This window comes from Gorilla gorilla, chromosome 13, assembly GCF_029281585.2.
Source record: "Gorilla gorilla gorilla isolate KB3781 chromosome 13, NHGRI_mGorGor1-v2.1_pri, whole genome shotgun sequence".
NCBI lineage: Eukaryota > Metazoa > Chordata > Mammalia > Primates > Hominidae > Gorilla > Gorilla gorilla.
In genome coordinates, this window is record NC_073237.2 from 68,113,678 (window position 1) to 68,133,136 (window position 19,459).

Genomic DNA, 19,459 nt, shown 5'->3' on the forward strand with positions numbered 1-19,459 from the left:
CCGAGATTGTGCCACTGCACTCCAACCTGGGCGACAGAGCAACACTCTCCGGGAAAAAAAAAAGAGAGAGAGCTGAGTAGCAACAATACAAGCAAATACTGTTTTTGTTTTTTCTTTCAAAGAAATGTCCTAGGGTAGGTCTGAAAAGTATTTTAGCCAAAGCTGACAGAACAATGTTTCCAAAGCTGTACGCCAAGTAATGCAACTGGGGAAGAGTGGGATGGAAGAAAGCAGAAGAGGTTTGTAAAAACATTGAGGCAAATCCTTTATTTGAGATGAATCTCATAGGCTGAGCCTGTAGTTTTTATTTGGTAGTCTATATGTCTAGGGTATCTTTGGTGTAAATACTTCTTTGTGATAAGGAAGAAAGCAGGCATTTAAGACGGGTGGTTGGCTCACCCTTACAAATGTTGCACATCAGGTTACTAAATGGTCTTGCATACCCTTTTAGGCAGGGATCCCACGGACCCTGTTATTAGATGAGTTAAATATATCTTTGACAACATTACTTGGACCTGTAGGAAATATAGGAATTGTGGAAGGAGCACTAGCCCAAGAGTTGGAAAATGAAGGTTCTGGCTATAATTCTATTTAAATGAGCTCTATGCCCCCTACTGCCTCAATTTTAATGTGAAAATAATGCACTATGAGACATAGAGCTTCTCTGGCAAAATTATACTAAATCCTCCCTCTTCTCTGTAAACTGCCTATTTCGGGGACATCATATCCTATGTTAACATTATCTTTATGCAGCTAAATATGGCTCTCTTCCTGCCTTGTTCTTACAGGGAAAAAAAAACTTTAATTCTACATTCCATTAAAAATACTGAGAATATTTTAAAAGCCTCTAAATGACATTTCTAAAAGAAAAGTAAATTCTTTAGGAGCCTTACTAAAAACAAGCCAGAACAGTATCAGATAGGCAGGAAATTTTCATTGACTTTAATATCTTAAAAGTCTAAACCCCAAAAAAGACAGTTCAATTGAAAAGTCAATTTATGTCATCTTTAATTGTAAATAAGAAAAATGCAATTCTCTGAATTTATTAAGATTGCCTTTTCTATCCTTTTTGTACTAGTTTCTCACTATGAGGAAATGAAAGGATTAACTAGGGTTATACAGAATAAGAAAACAGAAAGAACAACTCAAAATGTGAGAGTAAACACAAAGAAAAATATTTGAGTAAATGTGAATTTCTTCCATTCATATGTTCTCCTAATCTACAGTTTCTTTTCTAGATGGCCTACAAGGTGATTTCCCGCTTAAAAACTCCTTGATGGCTTCTCTCTCTACTTGTAAAAAAATCAAGGTTCAGGGACGGTGGCTCATGCCTGTAATCCCAGCACTTTGGGAGGCTGAGGCGGACAGGAGTTCGAGACCAGCCTGGCCAATAGGGTGAAACCCCATCTCTACTAAAAATACAAAAATTAGCCAGGCGTGATGGCGTGTGCCTGTAATCCCAGGATTACTCGGGAGGCTGAGGTGGTAGAATCGCTTGAATTCATGAGGCTGAGGTTGCAGTGAGCCAAGATCATGCCACTGCACTCCGGTCTGGGCGACAGAATGAGACTCCATCTCAAAAAAAAAAAAAAAAAAAAAAAAGTCAAACTTCTTCACAGGTCCTTAAAGGCCTTGTGTCAAGTGGCTTTTGCTTACTCCTCCAACCATATCTTGATACTATCCCCCCCTCATCACTATAGTTGCAGCCTCTCTCACTCACCATCTTTCAGTATCTTGAAAGCATGAAGCTGTTTCCACATCAGAGTTCATGCACTTGCCTAAAAAATTTTTGCATGGGCTGGGTGCAGTGGCTCACGCCTGTAATCCCAGCACTTTGGGAGGCCGAGGTGGGTGGATCACAAGGTCAGGAGATCGAGACCATCCTGGCTAACACCGTGAAACCCCGTCTCTCCTAAAAAAAATACAAAAAATTAGCCGGGCATGGTAGCGGGCGCCTGTAGTCCCAGCTACTCAGGAGGCTGAGGCAAGAGAATGGCCTGAACCCGGAAGGCGGAGCTTGCAGTGAGCCGAGATCGTGCCACTGCACTCCAGCCTGGAAGACAGAGTGAGACTCTGTCTCAAAATAAATAAATAAATAAATAAAAATTTTTTTTGCATTTATCTGTATCTAGATTCTACCTACTGTACCTGAGTTGTTTTTTTTTTGTTTGTTTTTTGTTTTTCTTTTTTCAGAATCAAACCTCTTTACTTCTCACTTACCAATATTCCCTGTCAGACCCAAAATGAATTGTAATATAACATCTATCACCGACTTGTAGGATCACTGACAACCTCTTCACAATTTCGAAGTATAACAGGTATTTTTCAATCTTCAACTTATACAGGATCACTTTATAGCATTTAACATCGTTGTCCTTTCCTTCCTTCTTGAAATTAACCTTCAATCTTGGTTTCTCTGATGGTTTCTTCAAACTCTTTTTTAACCTATTTATTTATTTTTATAGATTGGTCTTTTGTCTTCCTCTTTTTATCTCACCCAAACCTAATGCTTTAACTACCCTTTATACTACAATGTTACCTAGATCTAAAAATCTAAATCTCTAAGATTTCAGGTCTCTCCCCTTAAACTCTAGACTCTGAAATATCTCCATCTGCATTTCACTCTTTCCCCATCCCCCTCTTCATTCCTCTCATTCAATCAAGGTCTACTTCCTATGGACCTCTCTCCAAACCTCTTAGCCACATTTTTAGCTCAACCACTTTTCAATGAATGTTATAAAATCACTCACTAATATCTATTTCATACCCCCCTAATCCATGCTCTACACTGCCACCAGGTGATGTCACTTTCCTGTTTAAAATGTTCCAATGGGCCTTTCAAGCCCTCTTAAATAAGTCTAAATTCTCTGGCATGCTATACATGATTCCCCCTACCCTCCTTGGTCTCTAGCCTTATTTCTGAGCACTGTCCTATTCATTTATTCTATTTAACAGGCTGTTCCTCACTAAGAGAGGTTCTTTTCTGCTTCTGTGCCTTATCACATATCGTTCCTTTTTTGTTGATAAAATCTCCCCAACTCATCACTCCCCCTTCAAATAAATGAAACTTTTACTAGTTTTTAAGCCTCTGTTTAAGCTGTACTTCCTTCCGTAGGGGGCAAAAACAGTCTCCCCTGACCCGTGCCCATGCTGATTAATTTAGATAATCTCTTTAGTGAGACTTATTTTGGTTTTTGGGTGCATATGTATGAATTAGGTTATGAAGCAAAATGTATTTTTTATAGAATCTAATGAAAAATGGAAAGCCATTACCCTAGGGGTTTGTATCAGAATGCCCCTTATATATGTAAAGTCCTGCTTCTGGCTATTATCTCATTACCCCCACCTTCCACCCCACCCCCACCCTTTTAGTTTTTTTATTTTTTTCAGGCTAGTCAAATGAAGCAGTGGAACTGGAGAAGGAACAAAGAAGTCTGTAGCAGGTTGTTATCAATTAGTTGTAAAGGGACTGTCATCAGCCCCTAACTATTTGATTAATAAAAGTGACAATGAGGTCTGTTAAAAAGCTCGGAAGAAAATGTAACTTGTAGTGTTTCAGATGTAGGCTTGCCAACACAAGTTACTAAATGACATTTTCTTTGCTAATAACTGATATGCAGAGAATAATCATTACTTTTAGGGGTTGGGTCCACAGAGCTAGAGTGAAAAATTATCAGCACACTAAGCAGGACAGTAATCAGAAACAAAATATCTAGGTCACAATCTGCAGATGACATTTTTGGGAAAAGTTTATTATACGAATTATTTCCATTGATTTTAATTTTCAAAACAAACTTAAAAAAAAATCTAAATTCAGAAGCCAAACAAGTTTGACATGATTGATAATGTCTTTTTTGTTCCTGGAGGCACTTGCTTTACTTCAAGTTTCTTGTGATTGGAATGGAGACTTGGCTGCACCAAGTAAATGAAGTTATTTCAACCCCCTTTCTTCACTCTGATCTACATTAGGCATGTGCTATGCATTTTCTAAATCCTACCCTTTTAATGTGACTACATCCTCAACATAAATCTTAAATACTCTGATAAGCCATAATTTTAAAAAGTATTTATCTGTATAAAGTATTTTTAAGTGTAAAGGCCTCTAACTATTGTCATCCTTTTTTTTTCACTGATAGATAATATTTTACCTATTTATGGGGTACATGTGTTTGCTACATGCATAGAATTCTAACATCACCTCAGACACTATAAGAAGCTTCTCATGAGGAAAAAACTGAAAAGTAAAGTCATAACTAAAATATTAATTGCTTGTTTGCTAGTGATTTTCCAACAATCTATGTATTTTTGCTTTTATACTTTAAAGAGAGTCCATTTTAACACTATTGAAGAAAAGAAAGGAAAATATAATCAAATATAATCAGATTTGATCCAAATTCTCTAATTTTCTGTCTCTATGCAATTAGCAACCTCAGTTCCTTCAACTGCAAGATGATACATATCCATTGCCTTCATCACAAAGATGACATGTGGTAATTAATGGGCTAATACCTGTAATATAATCTGAAGCTCTAGCATAAAGACATTCTATAAGTACAAAACACTTTCTCAATAAATCTGCATGAGATGATTTTTACATGAAAAAGGTTTAGGGTTTGTCTACAAATGACTGTATGTTAACAAAATAGACTTACTGCACTGACTGGTTCTTTCCATCAACGTTTTAGAATGAGTGAGATAAATATTTATCAAATAATGACACAGATAATTATAGACCGTAATAAATGTTATGAAAATAAAGTACAGAGTGCTATGAGAACAAGGTGGGGGGCGGGAAGTAGGCACTTTCACTTGTTGTATCTTTTAATCTTAATAATACTTTTCCCAGGTTATCATGAAGAAATCAAGAATTCAGGTTAAGTTAATTAGCTTGTCAAGTTCACACAACTTAAAGGTGGAGAGAGCCAGGAACACAGGTTTCACTTAGAGACCATATTCTATCCACTCTTCCAGTATTTTGCTAATATCTGAATTGCTAATACTCTCACTGACTGCACATCTCTGCCCATTCTCTTCTTCCCTATTTAACAGGTTCAACTAACTCCTTTGGTCCACCTTACCCCTCTCTATGTTTTCTTTTATTCCAAAGCAGTTATCACTTTCTAATATATTATTTGTTGTGCATAGTATCAGTGGGCCTCTGGTAGGTGATAAGCTCCAGGAAGTTAGGGAGCTTTGCTTGTTTTGCTCATAGATGTCATCCCCACCCTCCCATTCCCAGAATAGTGACTGGTACCCAGTGGACACTGGCCCAATTTTCCTTTCCTGTTTTTCAGCTTTAGCTGTATGCAAGAACTTGTTTAATCATTCTCATTTTTAATTACTAGGAAAACAAAGAAGTTTGACCGTATAGCTGAGAAAAATTTATATTCAAGTAACATTTAAATTTAGCCTGAAATTCTATTCTGTTAAAAAAAATTAGGGTCATCAGTATCATTTTTAAAATCCTAGCCATAATAAAAGTGGTGAAAAGACATGTCAAGCAAACTCCGAAATGTGGAAGATGCAGATGAGGATCAATGATTAGTATTTAAGAGTGTCTACTCACATTTGATGATGCTGTAGTGGGTAAACGTGAGACACAGATGAAACATAAGAATCACAGTACACTAAAGTAGTAGTTCCTAAACCTTAGGGATTTCAAAAAACAGGTAAAGTAAAAAAGAGAAAAGTTGGAATGAAAGAGGTGTCAAATTTTAATTTTGACACAAAGGGATATTAAGAACTAAAAACAATTACTATCACTGTAATTTCATCAGAACATCTTAACATAAAAAAATTACCTAATTTCACAATAAAGGGCAGTTATTTTTAAGTAAATTTAGATCCATGAGCACCTCATTATATACAAACAGTTCAACAAAAATTTAAGATCTAAATGTGAACCCTTAAAAGATGCTCTGAAAGAATTTTTATAACCCCAGTATAGAGAAGGCTTTCTCCAAAAGAATGATACATTTGATATTAAAATTAAAAAACTTCTAGTCATTAAAAGACAACATATTTAAAGTGAAAATGCATGCTAAAGAGTGGAAGAAGTTTTTCGTTTTTTTTTTTTTTGAGACGGAGTCTCGTTGTGTCCCCCAGGCTGGAGTGTGGTGGCATGATCTCGGCTCACTGCAACCTCTGCCTCCCAGGTTCAAGCAATTCTCCTGTCTCAGCCTCCTGAGTAGCTGGGATTACAGGCGCCCACCACTACACCCGGCTAAGTTTTGGTATTTTTAGTAGAGATGGGGTTTCACCATGTTGCCCAGGCTGGAAGATATTTTTAATGCCTACCAAGTATTATTACAAAGAATACATTAAAACAAGATGCAAATAAAAACTACAATGAGGTACCATTTCATACTCCTCAGAATGGCAAAAATTAATAAAATATTACTACTAATATTTTTCTACCTTCTAAAATATCTGAAATGCAGACAAGCAGACCCTCTCTCATGCATTATGGACTGGAAGGTATACTTTGTACAGAAAACCGACAGTTATTTAATAAAGTTGAAGACATTCATACGCTGTGATCTAGCAACCTACTACCAGATTTATAAACCAGGGCAATCTTTCTCAATGACAGCTTTTGGCTACTATAATGAATGAGGGGCACTACTAAATAGAGGCCAGGAATGCCAGGCACTTTTCTTGCATAAAGAAAGTGCTGCTCAGATTGGGCGCAGTGGCTCACACCTGTAATCCCAGTACTTTTGGAGGGGGCAGGCGGGGTGCGGTGCCATGGTAGGCAGATCACTTGAGCTCAGGAGTTCAAGACCAGCCTGGCCAACATGGTGAAACCCTTGTCTCTACAAAAAAAATACAAAAATTAGCTGGGTGTGGTGGTGCACGCCTGTAGTCCCAGCCACTCGAGAAGCCCAGGTGGGAGGATTGTTTGAGCTTGGTGGGGGTCGAGGGTTCAGTGGGCAGTGATCATGCTACTACACTCCAGCCTGGGCAAAAGAGTAAGAATCTGTCTCAAAAAATAAATAAATAAATAAATAAATAGTGCTGCTCCATGTCTCATGACTTGAATATTCTGCTGGACATTCATAGAGGGGAACAGAAAGAGGAAAAAAAACCCACTAATGTCAGATAATTCTAAACAGGATTTAATACCAAGTTTATTTGTATAGTTTTAACATAGATGATTTGTTATGAATGCAATCACTGTGTAAAGAGGTAAGACTGCACTTTTATTTCTGTTTAAACTTTTCTGAGGATAGTTTGTTATTTCAAAAAATCATTTTCCACTTTTCCACCAATGACAGGCCCAGCATTGGTAACTGAATGGCTAACATACCTGTTTTAATCTGTAGCTGTTGTATTGATGGAGACACCATCCATTGGTACAAAGCGTCTAATTACTACTATTTCTTTTAACAGTGCTTCTTATATTTCAATGCATATATGCATCACCTGGGAATCTTGATAAAATACAGCATCTGGCCCGGCACAGTGGCTCATGTCTGTAATCCCAATGTCCCAGTGCTTTGGGATACTGAAGAGGGAGGATCACTTGAGGCCAGGAGTTCAAGATCAGCCTGGGCAAGACAGCAAGACCCTGCCTCTGTAAAAAATCTAAAAATTAGCCAGGCGTGATGGTGCATACCTGTAGTCCCAGATGCTCAGGAGGCTGAAGTGGGAGGATCCCTTGAGCCCAGGACTTTGAGGTTACAGTGAGTTGTATGGCTCCAGAGATCCTGTCTTTTACATTATTAAAAAACAAACAAACAAACAAAAAAAAAAAAAACAGCATCTGCATCAGTAGGTTAAAGTCTGATGCTCTGCATTTCCAACAAGCTCCCAAGGGATTCTGATGTTGCTGGTCGACCATTACACTTGGTGGCTAATCTTGAATGTAGTCTTGAGCTCGAGTATTTACAAAGTGAAACACATATTACTTTATTACAAATTTTTCTTATTTTATTAAGGCCATTGCTTTCTTTAAAGTACTGTAAAATATTTTCTATGAACATGGGATGTAGGTAGGGTCAAGAACCACTGCTCTAGAAGTCTTACACAACAGATACCTAACATATACAGGAATATTCCTTATAGTACTGTTTAATAGCAAACAAATGGAAACAACAAAAATGACCATCAACAGAAACCTGACATAGTTATATAACAGAGCACATACCACCTAACAGTAAAAGTAAATAAACTAGAGCTACCTAAATAAACATAGATAAATCTTGGCCAAGTTGTGTGAAGAAAGCAAGCTAAATAAAGATATCTGTATTTAAATAGTCTTAAGACAATCAAAATAAAACTATATATATAATGTTCATAGGATAAAGGTATGTAGTTAAGTATCAACACATGGATATAGTAAGGATGCATGTCAACTTTGGGTCACTGGTTAGATATCAGGGGGAAAAGGGAACAGCATTTAAGAGAGGTATTAACATACTAAGGAAACCTCGTTTTTTGTTTTTGTTTTTCTGAGACAGAGTTTTGCTCTTGCTGCCCACGCTGGAGTGCAATGGTGCTATCTTGGCTCACCACAACCTCTGCCTCCTGGGTTCAAGCGATTCTCCTGCCTCAGCCTCCTGAGTGGCTGGGATTACAGGCATGCACCACCACACCCAGCTAATTTTGTATTTTTAGTAGAGACGGGGTTTCTCCATGTTGGTCAGGCTGGTCTCTAACTCCCGACCCCAGGTGATCTGCCTGCCTCGGCCTCCCAAAGTGCTGGGATTACAGGCGTGAGCCACCGAGCCTGGCCGGACACTTCGTTTTAATTGGTAGTTTTGTTTGTTTAACTGGGTGATGGGTACATGGATATTCATTATATTGTATGGCACCAACATTTATATTGCTATGTTAGTTCTCACTTCACTTGGACAAAACTCTTGGGCATGAACAGGTGTTTGGAAAACACTGCTCCAAAGCAAAGGATTCAGGACTAGAGAAGACCCAGGTTCAAGCCTCAATTCTACTTCTTACTAATTGCTTAGCTTTAGGCAATTGAAATAATTAACTTATCTGGGCTTTATTTATTTCATCTGTAAAAATTCCACAAATGGTGAGGTGGCTCACACCTGTAATCCTAGCACTTTGGGAGGCCAAGGCGGGTGGATCACCTGAGGTCAGGAGTTCAAGACCAGCATGGCCAACATGGTGAAACCCCATCTCTACTAAAAATACAAAAAATTAGCCGGGCGTGGTGGCGGGTGCCTGTAATCCCAGCTACTCAGGAGGCTGAGGCAGAAGAATCACTTGAACCCGGGAAGCATAGGTTGCAGTGAGCCGAGATCGCGCCATTGCCCGCCAGCCTGGGCAACAAGACCAAAACTCCGTCTCAAAAAAAAAAAAAAAAAAAAAGCCACAAACTCACCTTCCCTCTCTCCAACTCACAAGGCTGGATTCGACAGGCAAATGGGGCAATGTATGTGAGAAATTTTAAAGAGTAGGAATGGTAGGGGGAATTTTCAAAATTAAGAGCAAAACTTTGGATAAATCAGAAGTAAAATCTACCAGTAAATAAACCAACCAATAAAATACACTCTATTTTCTTGTCATCACTGCTTCTAAAGATCTTTTTTTCTTTTTGACACAAGAAAAAAAGTACAGTTCATTTTGAGATACTGTGCAAAATCACTCAAAAGACAATTAACTTTGGTTTCAGTCACTTAGTTAAAAAAAAAATTTATCCACGACCGATGTTACTCTGGAATCTATTGCCAGACGTCAGAAGGCCTATCATCAATAATATTCCACCCCTCCCGCCTTTTCTGAGACACGGGCTTGCTGTCGCCCAGGCTGGAGCACAGTGGTAGGATCAAGGCTCACTGCAGCCTCAACATCCCGGGCTCAAGCGATCCTCCCACCTCAGCCTCTAGTGTAGCTGCAACTACAGGGGTACACCACCATTGCTTCTAAAGATCTTAACACCAATCTTAATACGGAAGAAATTTTAATTCTTAAATGATGGCATAGGGAGAGTCATTCTCCTTATCTTTATGCTAACTGTTCATCAAAGGATTGAAATTCATAATATCAAAACATCAAAACAAAGTAAGAGCACTGCATTAAAAAGTATTCTCATTTAACTTATATCAATGTCACATAACCAGAGTAACTGTTGCTTATATGGTTCTCACTCCCCTTTTTATAAAGTGAGCAGGTGGCACATTTTATGAGCCCTATATTACAGATGGAGAAAACTGACTCAGATGTGGGATAGCGTGCCTGGAGTTGTAGACCAATTCAGTGTCAAACTTGGAACAGACACTAATTGCTTAATTCTTCTGTGTTCATTAAGCTACTAAAAACATTATTTTTTCATGATGTTTTTTGGTGATTTTGTTTGTCCCAGGAAACAGAAAATTCTTTGTCAGCAGTCATTTCATAAACATTTCAAAATGGGCAAAGATACTCAAGGAAACAAGCTACTCATCAACTAGAATACTGCACACTAAGGGACAAAATTAAAACTGCCTAGCCTGCTAAAAATCTAATCCTGTCCTTGCCAATTAACCTTATTAACACTAGAGTAGGAGAAAAGAGAGGTCAAAATATAGGTGAAGGTGCCATTCATTTCCTTCTGGATTTCAAATGATATGACAATTACTGCACAACAGAGATTTTTACCTCTGCTGTTCCTTAAGTAACACGACCCCTATTCTCCAAATAAAAACTTACCAACAAGTTGGGCAGTCTCAAATTAGAATACTAGCAATCACGACAATTGAAAATGATACTGGCTATCATTAGATGTCATCCAACTGAAATTCATGCTATAAACATATGTAGAGAAACTCTTTACGGAAAAAAGTTCATTTTAATGTAAATTTCCCTGTTAATCTAAACAGATTAACGTTATTACAACATGTATCTGGCTTTCTACTCCGACTCATTAGGTATTATAGTTTCATATGTTGGCACAAGATCTCCAAAGATTTATTAGAGGCATAAAAAAATTCCAAATGAATCATCTATAGATCAAGCATCATATATCACAAAAAGTATTAAGCAGGAACACATTTCATAAACAGCGAAATTTAAAGGTCACCCTCTGTATTCCGTTATTCATCCTTTTGCTTACCAAATCTACTTCACACTGACTTAAAGCATCATTTACAAAAAATTCTCTTCTGGCATTGGCAGAAATCTCACCAAAGATCAAAGATCTGAACTTTTTTTTTTTTTTTTAAACAAAAACCCCAGGTTAAATACACTCTTTCCTTTACGAGAGCCCCCACACAGTACAATCTAATTTGACATAACTTTGTTTCGGGGTTAAAAAAAATCCCAAACAAAACCTTTAAATTTTCCAATTCAAAAACGATTCCTGATAAGCCTACCTTAGAGTTCGAAAACAAATAAGATTAAAGTCCAACCATCTAAAGAAAAAGAACCCTACGACAGCCCCACCAGAATACACAAATCGCCAAGCCCCGTGCAGATTCAATCTAAAATCGCGCCTGACAGAGATATAAGGACATTCAGGAGAAAGCTTTTAGGCACCCGCGAATCTCTCAGTGCGCCAGTGAGGGGAATGGGAACCTGACCCCATCTTTTCATCCACTGAGAGAAAAGCAAAGGAAATGAAATGGAACCCTTCTCTTCAACGAGGAGGACCAAAGACCTTCTTAGAGTGTCGGTCGGTCCTCCCTCCCCCACCCCGACTCCGGCCGCTCCACGGACCGCAGGAACTGTCCTACCGCTCCCCTTCACGCAACCATCAGAGAATCCTCTCAAAAACACAGACCCGATCAGGAGTGGCTTCCCCGCCTTTCCCCTGTGCCGAGAGGGATCCCGGTCGCCAACAACAAAGACGCTTCCCGCTCCCCTCCCCCCGCCGGCCCGGGCTCGTCCCTCCCGCGCTGCGGCTCCCGGCCTAGCGCCCCCTCCCCGAGCCGGGCTGCGGCGTCCCCAAACCCAGAGGCCGCACGCACCTGCACCTGAGCGGCCCGGGCCGAAGCGCCGGGCAGAAGGGGTCGAGAGAGAACCGCAGCCGACGCGCTGTCCTCCACAAGGCGAGATCCGCGCTCCGGGCGCCGTCCGACTCTCTCCGCCTGCAGACTGGCCCGACAGAGGAGCGGGGACCAGGGCTGCAGCCCCCGGCGCCGGGACGAAGAAGGACGGCGGCGCCCCAGGGGCCCCGCTCGCGCTCCCGAGTCTTGCCTCGCGCCGGCCCTGCTCCTCCACAAGAGCTCGCGTTCTGCTGACTAACGGCCCCCGTGCGGGGCGCTGGAGCGGCCGCCGCTGCCCGTCGGTTGCTCTCGGGCCTCACGTCCCGCGCGGCCGTGGTCGCAGCCGCCGCCGCCACCGCCTCCCTTTCTGGCACTGCAGACACCACCCAGACCCAGCCAGGTCTTCCTTCTCTTTAATCCTGCTTTCTTTGCTCCTCCTCAGCCTGCCAAGCGCGAGGCGCGTTCCGGTAGCGGGAGGAAGACTGGAGGGGAACCGAGGGGACGAGCACAATCCTCACTGAGCCAGGAGTTGGCCACTGACTGGAGGAAGGTGCCAAAGCTGACCCCGGCTCCAGCCTGCTAGCGGGCTGGGGGAGGGACGGAGTCCAGCCTTGCCTCATTTCCACCAATCACAGGCCGCCCGGCAGGGTCGGAGGCGCTCTGAGCTCCAGGAGAGGCTGAGCTCTCTCGGCAGGAGGCGGGGATTGCGGAAAAGAAGAACCAATAGGAACAAAGGTTCCCCGCCCCTTTGATTTGATGGACTACACATTCGGGCCAATGGGGGAATTCTCATTTCGAAGAAAGCGGGACTTGTTCTCCGGGTTTGAGAAAGAGGCTGCGCGGAGCCGGAGGGGTCGAGGCTGCGCCGAGTGGAGTGGCTTGGCTTAACAGCAGGGAGGGCAGAGCGATGCTCTTTGACCTCCCAGAAGAGTCACGTGGGCTGACCCGGAGCCGGGGCGGAAAGGCTGCGTTAGTTTCTTCCGGGTCATTGACAGAAGCGTCAATTCCTGGGAGTAGTTCTTTGGTTTTATTTCCCCTCATCCTTTTGCCTGCTCCCGGCGAGGGGTGGCTTTGATTTCGGCGATGAGCTCCCAGAAAGGCAACGTGGCTCGTTCCAGACCTCAGAAGCACCAGAATACGTTTAGCTTCAAAAATGACAAGTTCGATAAAAGTGTGCAGACCAAGGTAGGAACCTGCCTGTTGCACCGTCTTTGACTCCAGGAAGGAATGGCTCACTGGAGAGGGGAGAGAGGAAATGAGAGGAGTCGGCTGGGGCGAGTGTGGACCGCAGCCCAGAGTTAGTCTTGGCTGCAGTGCAACTCTTTCTAAAATGTTATTCTCACGCCCTTTCTTTGACCTGGACATGTTGTCTCCTGGTAAATATTTGATGGTCAGCACACTTAACTAATTGCACAGAGTGAACAGGACCCTAATGAAATCTAAGGTGCAGATGGGGCAGTTACGTCGTTCAGCGTTCCCATCTGGATCACATTAGCAGAGGGAAACGAGGATTGTGGCATGAGTGGCTCTTTCAAATTTTACACCAAGTTTATGCAGCTACGATTTTTTTTTTCCAAAAACCCCAAGCCCATAGGGGAAATGTGAATGATTAAGCTGTCTTAGGCTATCCTCACTAGTATTGTGGGAAATTTCTGTTTTGTAACAATTGTTTTGAAGATAAAAATATTTGGTTTATGTAAAAATACTTGTTTTGCTGTTTATCTTTAGCAGGACTTCTGTAAAGTCCTGCTAAAAAAATTCTGACTGTCTAGATAGCCAGAGAACTTGGGTTGTATATAAGTACTAGTTTGCAGGCCGGGCGCCGTGGCTCAAAGTGCTGTAATCCCAGCACTTTGGGAGGCCGAGGCGGGTGGATCACCTGAGGTCAGGAGTTCGAGAACGACCTGGTCAACATGGCGAAACTCCATCTGTACTAAAAATACAAAAATTAGCCGGGCGTGGTGGCGGGCGCTTGTAATCTCAGCACTTTGGGAGGCCGAGGTGGTGGGCGGATCACCTGAGGTCAGGAGTTCGAGAACGACCTGGCCAACATGGCAAAACTCCCAATCTGCTAAAAATACAAAAATTAGCCGACGTGGTGACGGGTGCCGGTAATCCCAGCTACTCGGGAGGCTGAGGCAGGGGAATCGCTTGAACCCTGGAGGCGGTGGTTGCAGTGAGGTCAGATCACATCACTGCACTCCTGGGCGACAGAGCAAGACTCCGTCTCAAAAAACAAAAACAAAAAACTACTAATTTGCTGTTTGCTGTGAATCTCTCTCCCTGTCTCCATAGCTGTATGGAGAGAAAATCATTGACAACAGGGGCATATTAGGGGCCAGCATCACTCAGATAAACCTAATATTCACAAAAGTTATGGAGCTCAAATTTACTAGGTGTGCGGCTTGAGTGAGTTGTATAATATTTAATTTCTCTGAGCCTTACTTTGGTCTCAAATGCAAATTTGTCAGGATTGTTGGGAGGCGAAACTATATGATTATGCATAAATGGCCTAGGTCATAGTAAGTGTTCAATAAGTGATTAATTTCCCAACATTGATTGGGAAAGCAAAGTCATCTGTTTTTGGTAACCTGTGATCTCCTTTTCCTTTCCTCTTTCTTTCTTTGCTTATTCTACAAATATTTAGTAAGCACCTTCCGTGTGCAAGGCCCTGTGTTCATAGGTATACCGTGTTCAAAAGAGCTGACTCTCCCTTCACGGAGCTTATAGTTTCTAGGTGATATGGGCAAAAAGTAAGCAGAAAGATAAGTAAATACAAATTATGATAAATATTGGTGAAGGGCAACACAGCTCAGTAAGGGAGAATAAGGAAGAATATTTTAAATTAAGTGCTCTCCTTTCCCCCACTTAGGTTGAGAGGTTTTTCAGAATGAAAACCTGAAGCAACATTTGGGAAGACTTTCCCAAGTTTGCTCCTATTATCAATAGGTAAACCAGAATAAAAATAAAAAGCTGCACTATTCCAAATAGATGTCTGCGTCTTGTGTATTCTTACCCTAAGGTTGTGCACAAACATTTGCTTTTGATTGTTTTTCATGACTGTTTTCGTAAAAAGCAGTTTTAATGAGTATTTAACTATAGTGTAGCTTCTCCTACTTGTACTTTTCATTGTGCATTTTCTTGGTGTTATCTAATAACTATGTCATTCTGGTCCTAAATGTTTTCCTGGGTCTCAGGTTCAGTCACTAAGTTGCATTTGACCATTTTTATCTTTTTATCTTTAATTCCTTTCCCTCTTTTAAGTTATGAAAAAGTCTCATTTGTTAATCAGGAGGACCACCAGGCCACTTCATTATTGAAGGTTCTGACAAAAACAACACAAAATATTTTACTGAGGAAAAATCATTCGGTTGATTGTTCATCTGTGTAACGAATAGCTAATAATTGTCTGTGATCATAACAGATTCTTGCATCTGCTATGAGTAGCCATCTAAAGCCAAGACTTTGTCAGAAGCATCTGATCCTAACTTTGTGCCTATTCTTTACACTGGAAAGCTATTTGATCTGGTGACATCTAACAAAGGAGTGATAAAAAATGCACGGTTCTCTGTAACTCCCCATAAAGCAAGCTTGTCCAACACATGGTGCAGGGCGTCTTTGAATGCAACCCAACACAAATTTGTAAATTTTCTTAAAACATTATGAGATTTTTTTGTGATTTTTTTTTTTTAAGCTCATCAGTTGTCATTAGTGTTAGTGTATTTTATGTGTGGCCCAAGACAATTCTTCCAGTATGGCCCAGAGAAGCCAAAAGATTGGACACCCCTGCCTTAGAGGACTGTAGTAACAATTGACTACTTGTATTAAATACTTTATGATTTGGTAGGGGTCCTACATGATAGTTTTTCTTTTCCTCCTCTGCCGAGCAGTTTGTTAGGACTCACTGCAATTAGAAGTTGGATAATTACAGATGTTTTATTGGAAGTTTATGTAGGTAAAGCACTCATTCTCAAAAGGACACAGATGATAGCTTTCTTCATATGCTTGAATATACTCTAGAAAAGGAGAGTATATTCAAATTTTGTGCCATTTCAAATGGCCAAACTTGGACCGGGGAATCAAAGTAACAAAAATAGGTTTCAGCTCAATATGAGGGAATTATCTGACGGTGAAGGGGCTTGCGCCAGGATTTGTAACCTCCTCTTCCCTGGGGTTATTTAAAAGAGGTCCCTCTGGCCATTGGTCACCGGTACCCTCAAATGACTTACGGGGATTGGGAGGGTCGGCAGTGGGAATAGGTTTAAATCTTTTCTAGTCATTTAGTACTAAGATGTTGAGCAGATCAAGGCAGCCTTCTTTCCCTTACTGGAAAGGCAGTGATGTCCAACGAAAAGAGCACTGGACTAAGAGAAAAGAGCCATTCCTTAGCCCCAGTTCTGTCATTTGTTTTGCTTGGTGATGTCAGGCAATTTACCTATAGCTTTTAATCTATGATACTGGGTTAGTACTATCTCTTGTCTTACTTTCCTCTGAGGATTGCTACAGAGATCATTACAAAAATTATTATTATTATTATTATTTTTTTTTTTTTTTTTTTGAGACAGAGTCTCGCTCTCTCGCCCAGGCTGGAGTGCAGTGGTGTGATATGGATCACCACAACCTCCACCTCCCGGGTTCAAGTGATTCTCTTGTCTCAGCCTCCCAAGTAGCTGGGATTTCAGGGGCACGCAACCATGCCTGGCTAATTTTTGTATTTTTAGTGGAGACGGGGTTTCACTATGTTGGCCAGGTTGGTCACTCCTGACCTCAAGCGATCTGCCCACCTTGGCCTCCCAAAGTGCTGGGATTACAGGCGTGAGCCACCGTACCCAGCTACAAAAATATTTTTAAGAAATAGGGATGAAAATAAGAACTAAGAATAAAGCCCATAATAATTTATGTGGCCCTGCAGTTGATCAAAGCCTAAAAAAATTAATTAGAAAAGAAATGCATGCTTGTTGAAGAATACTGAAACAATAGAGAAGTATATAAGGTACTGTATAAAAGTGAAAGTCTCTGTTCCCAGTTTTAGTCCTGTTCAGATATACTCACTGTTAACACTTTGATGTGTACATTTCTAGATATCTCTTTATGATACAGTGCATATGTAATAAAATACATCTTTTCCCTTCTCATTCAGTAAGTGGATGTGTCAGAACAGAAAGATTAAGCTTATTTTTTAAATGGCTGTGTAATATTATACAGCAAAAATGTGGATTAGCTTATTTAACTACTTTCCTATTAATAAACATTGTGTTGTTTTCAGTTTTGCAGTATGCCAAAAAGGCCGCAGTGAAATTCTGGTATTCCTGTCTGTATTCCACATGTGTTATCTGGTACCAAACATTGTGCTAGATATTGGAAGTATAGGGTTGAGCAAAATATACAGTCACAGACTTAATTGAAGCTTGTGATTTGGTGGGAGAAGTGACAGGCATTAATCAAATAATCTTTCAAGTATGTTAATACTACAGCAGTAAGAGCTATGAAAGAACGGTCTAGGGAGCCCTGAGAGTATCTATAATAGCATGAAGTCTTGATTACGTTTGGAGGGTTAAGGAAGGCGCCCCAAAAATCAGAAGAATGAGTAACATTAAACTAAATGGAGGAGCATCTGTCATCCTTTTGAGGATGCTATTAATAATATATATACAGTCAGTATTGTTTTTAATAGCATTTCCGAAAATACATTTCTTAGAGCCCCAAGGTCATGTATCTTCTTCATAGGGCAGGAGAAAATTTCTTGATCAAATCACTTTGGAAATACAGTATACTAGATCTCACTTTTAGAGGTGGGTCGTAGTATACATTGGAATAAATCAATGTTTTGCATTTAAAAAATTATTCAACCAAAACTTGCTTGGCTATGGAACGCTTTGATTTACATAATACCTATTGAACTAATTTGTTGTGGAGCTCACTAATTTTAGGAAACTATAGTCTTCATCCTGATATGGAGATGGAAAATGGAAGTCCATGGGTGTACTCTAAATAATTTTGGAAATGTAGTTTTATTAATACAAGTTGAGTATTATTCATCTGAAATGCTTAGGACCAGAGTGTTCTGGATTTCAGATTTTTTCAGATTTTGGAATATTTACATTATATCAGTTTAGACTCTTTAATCCAAAATGTTCCAACAGGTATTTCCTTTGAACATGATATAGGTGCTTAAAAAGTTTTAGATTTCAGATTTTTTGGATTAGGGATACTCAACCTGTTATAGCTAATATTTGTGTACTTAAGTGTATTAGGCACTATGTTTAGGCACTATGTATACTTGCTATACATTATCTATAATAATTTCATCTTCAAAGTAACCCTAAGATAGATGCAAAATGATCCTATTTTACATATTGGGAAATTAGGGCTTAGAGGTGAATGACATGCCCAGAGTTACATAATTAGCACATGCCTCTTCATTGGTTGGATGGGATCTGTGGGAGGACAATTCAAAGGGCAAGTAAATCAAAAGCCCTCCATGTGTATGTGTGATTTTAAAATATATATATACTGTATTTTTGGGTGTAATAGAAGCAGTGTGACACCAGATTAGGGTCAGAACAGAAATGAGTGTGGTTTATTGCCACCGATACTAAACATTGCCTGTTTGAAATGTTCTAGGGAGAGTCTTTCCTCATGAGGTGTGGCCCCTGGAGTATCACATGCCATACATGTGGGCTGGTTGGGGTGGATCTCATCTCATTAGCCTGGGCTCTGTAGCAGAGGCTCCTTTTGCTGACTTAATGTGAAAGTAGATACTAATTTAGTCCATTTTCTTGGCTCCTGATTTAGGCAGAAAGCTGTCAAGTTTAAGATTAGTTATGATTGCATTTATACAGCAGAACAGGATTCTGTGTTTACACACACCTTTATTCACAGTTGTCAAAAATGGGGAAAACCTCCAAATATCTATGAATGGGAGAATATATATAAGCTGATTGTGGCAGATGCATGCAATGGAATACTACTCTGCTATTTTAAAAAAAAGAAACACTGATACAAGCAAAGCAGATGAATCTTGGAAACATTAATGTGGAGGGAAACAAACCAGATACAAAAGAGCATACTATGTGATTCCATCTATAGAGACCAGAAAGGCACAAGGAAACTTTCTGGAGTGGCGGGAGCAGTAAAGATTATAAAAGCAAATATATTAAAACTCATTAAATTGTACGTTTAAGGCCTGTGCATGACATTGATATAAATTTTACCTCAGTCAAAAATAGGCAAAAAAACAAACAAACAAACAAAAACAAGAAGGCCGGGCACAGTGGCTCATGCCTGTAATTGCAGCACTTTGGGAAGCCAAGGCAGGCAGATCACTTGAGGTCAGGAGTTTGCAAACAGCCTGGCCAACATGGTAAAACCTCGTCCCTACTAAAAATACAAAAATTAGCCAGGCGTGGTGGTGGGCGCCTGTAATCCCAGCTATTTGGGAGGCTCAGGCAGGGGAACCACTTGAACCCAGGAGGCAGAGGTTGCAGTGAGTTGAGATCGTGCCACTGCACTCCAGCCTGGGCCACAGG

The 19,459-nt window shown here is 40.5% G+C and overlaps 2 protein-coding genes across 11 annotated transcripts in view; one reads left to right on the plus strand and one right to left on the minus strand.

Annotated features, from left to right (window-relative positions):
• The window catches only part of ABHD17B (abhydrolase domain containing 17B, depalmitoylase), a 49,055-nt gene extending 37,013 nt beyond the window's left edge, over positions 1-12,042 (minus strand). Inside the window, exon 1 of one of the 2 annotated variants that reach the window (XM_004048121.5) lies at positions 11,913-12,042. The gene's annotated coding sequence lies outside the window, so the exon portion shown is untranslated. The remainder of the gene's footprint in view (positions 1-11,912) is intronic. The other variant, XM_055350783.1, reaches the window with a different exon arrangement.
• A 535-nt stretch (positions 12,043-12,577) lies between these two features.
• C13H9orf85 (chromosome 13 C9orf85 homolog) overlaps positions 12,578-19,459 on the plus strand; it is a 74,005-nt gene continuing 67,123 nt past the window's right edge. For all 9 annotated transcript variants that reach the window (XR_008668487.2, XR_008668490.2, XM_031014757.3 and 6 more), the window contains exon 1: positions 12,578-13,115. Coding sequence is in view for 7 of the 9 variants with exons in the window: in XM_031014757.3 (XP_030870617.1) it covers positions 13,014-13,115 (102 nt within the window). In the remaining 2 variants the exon portion in view is untranslated. The remainder of the gene's footprint in view (positions 13,116-19,459) is intronic.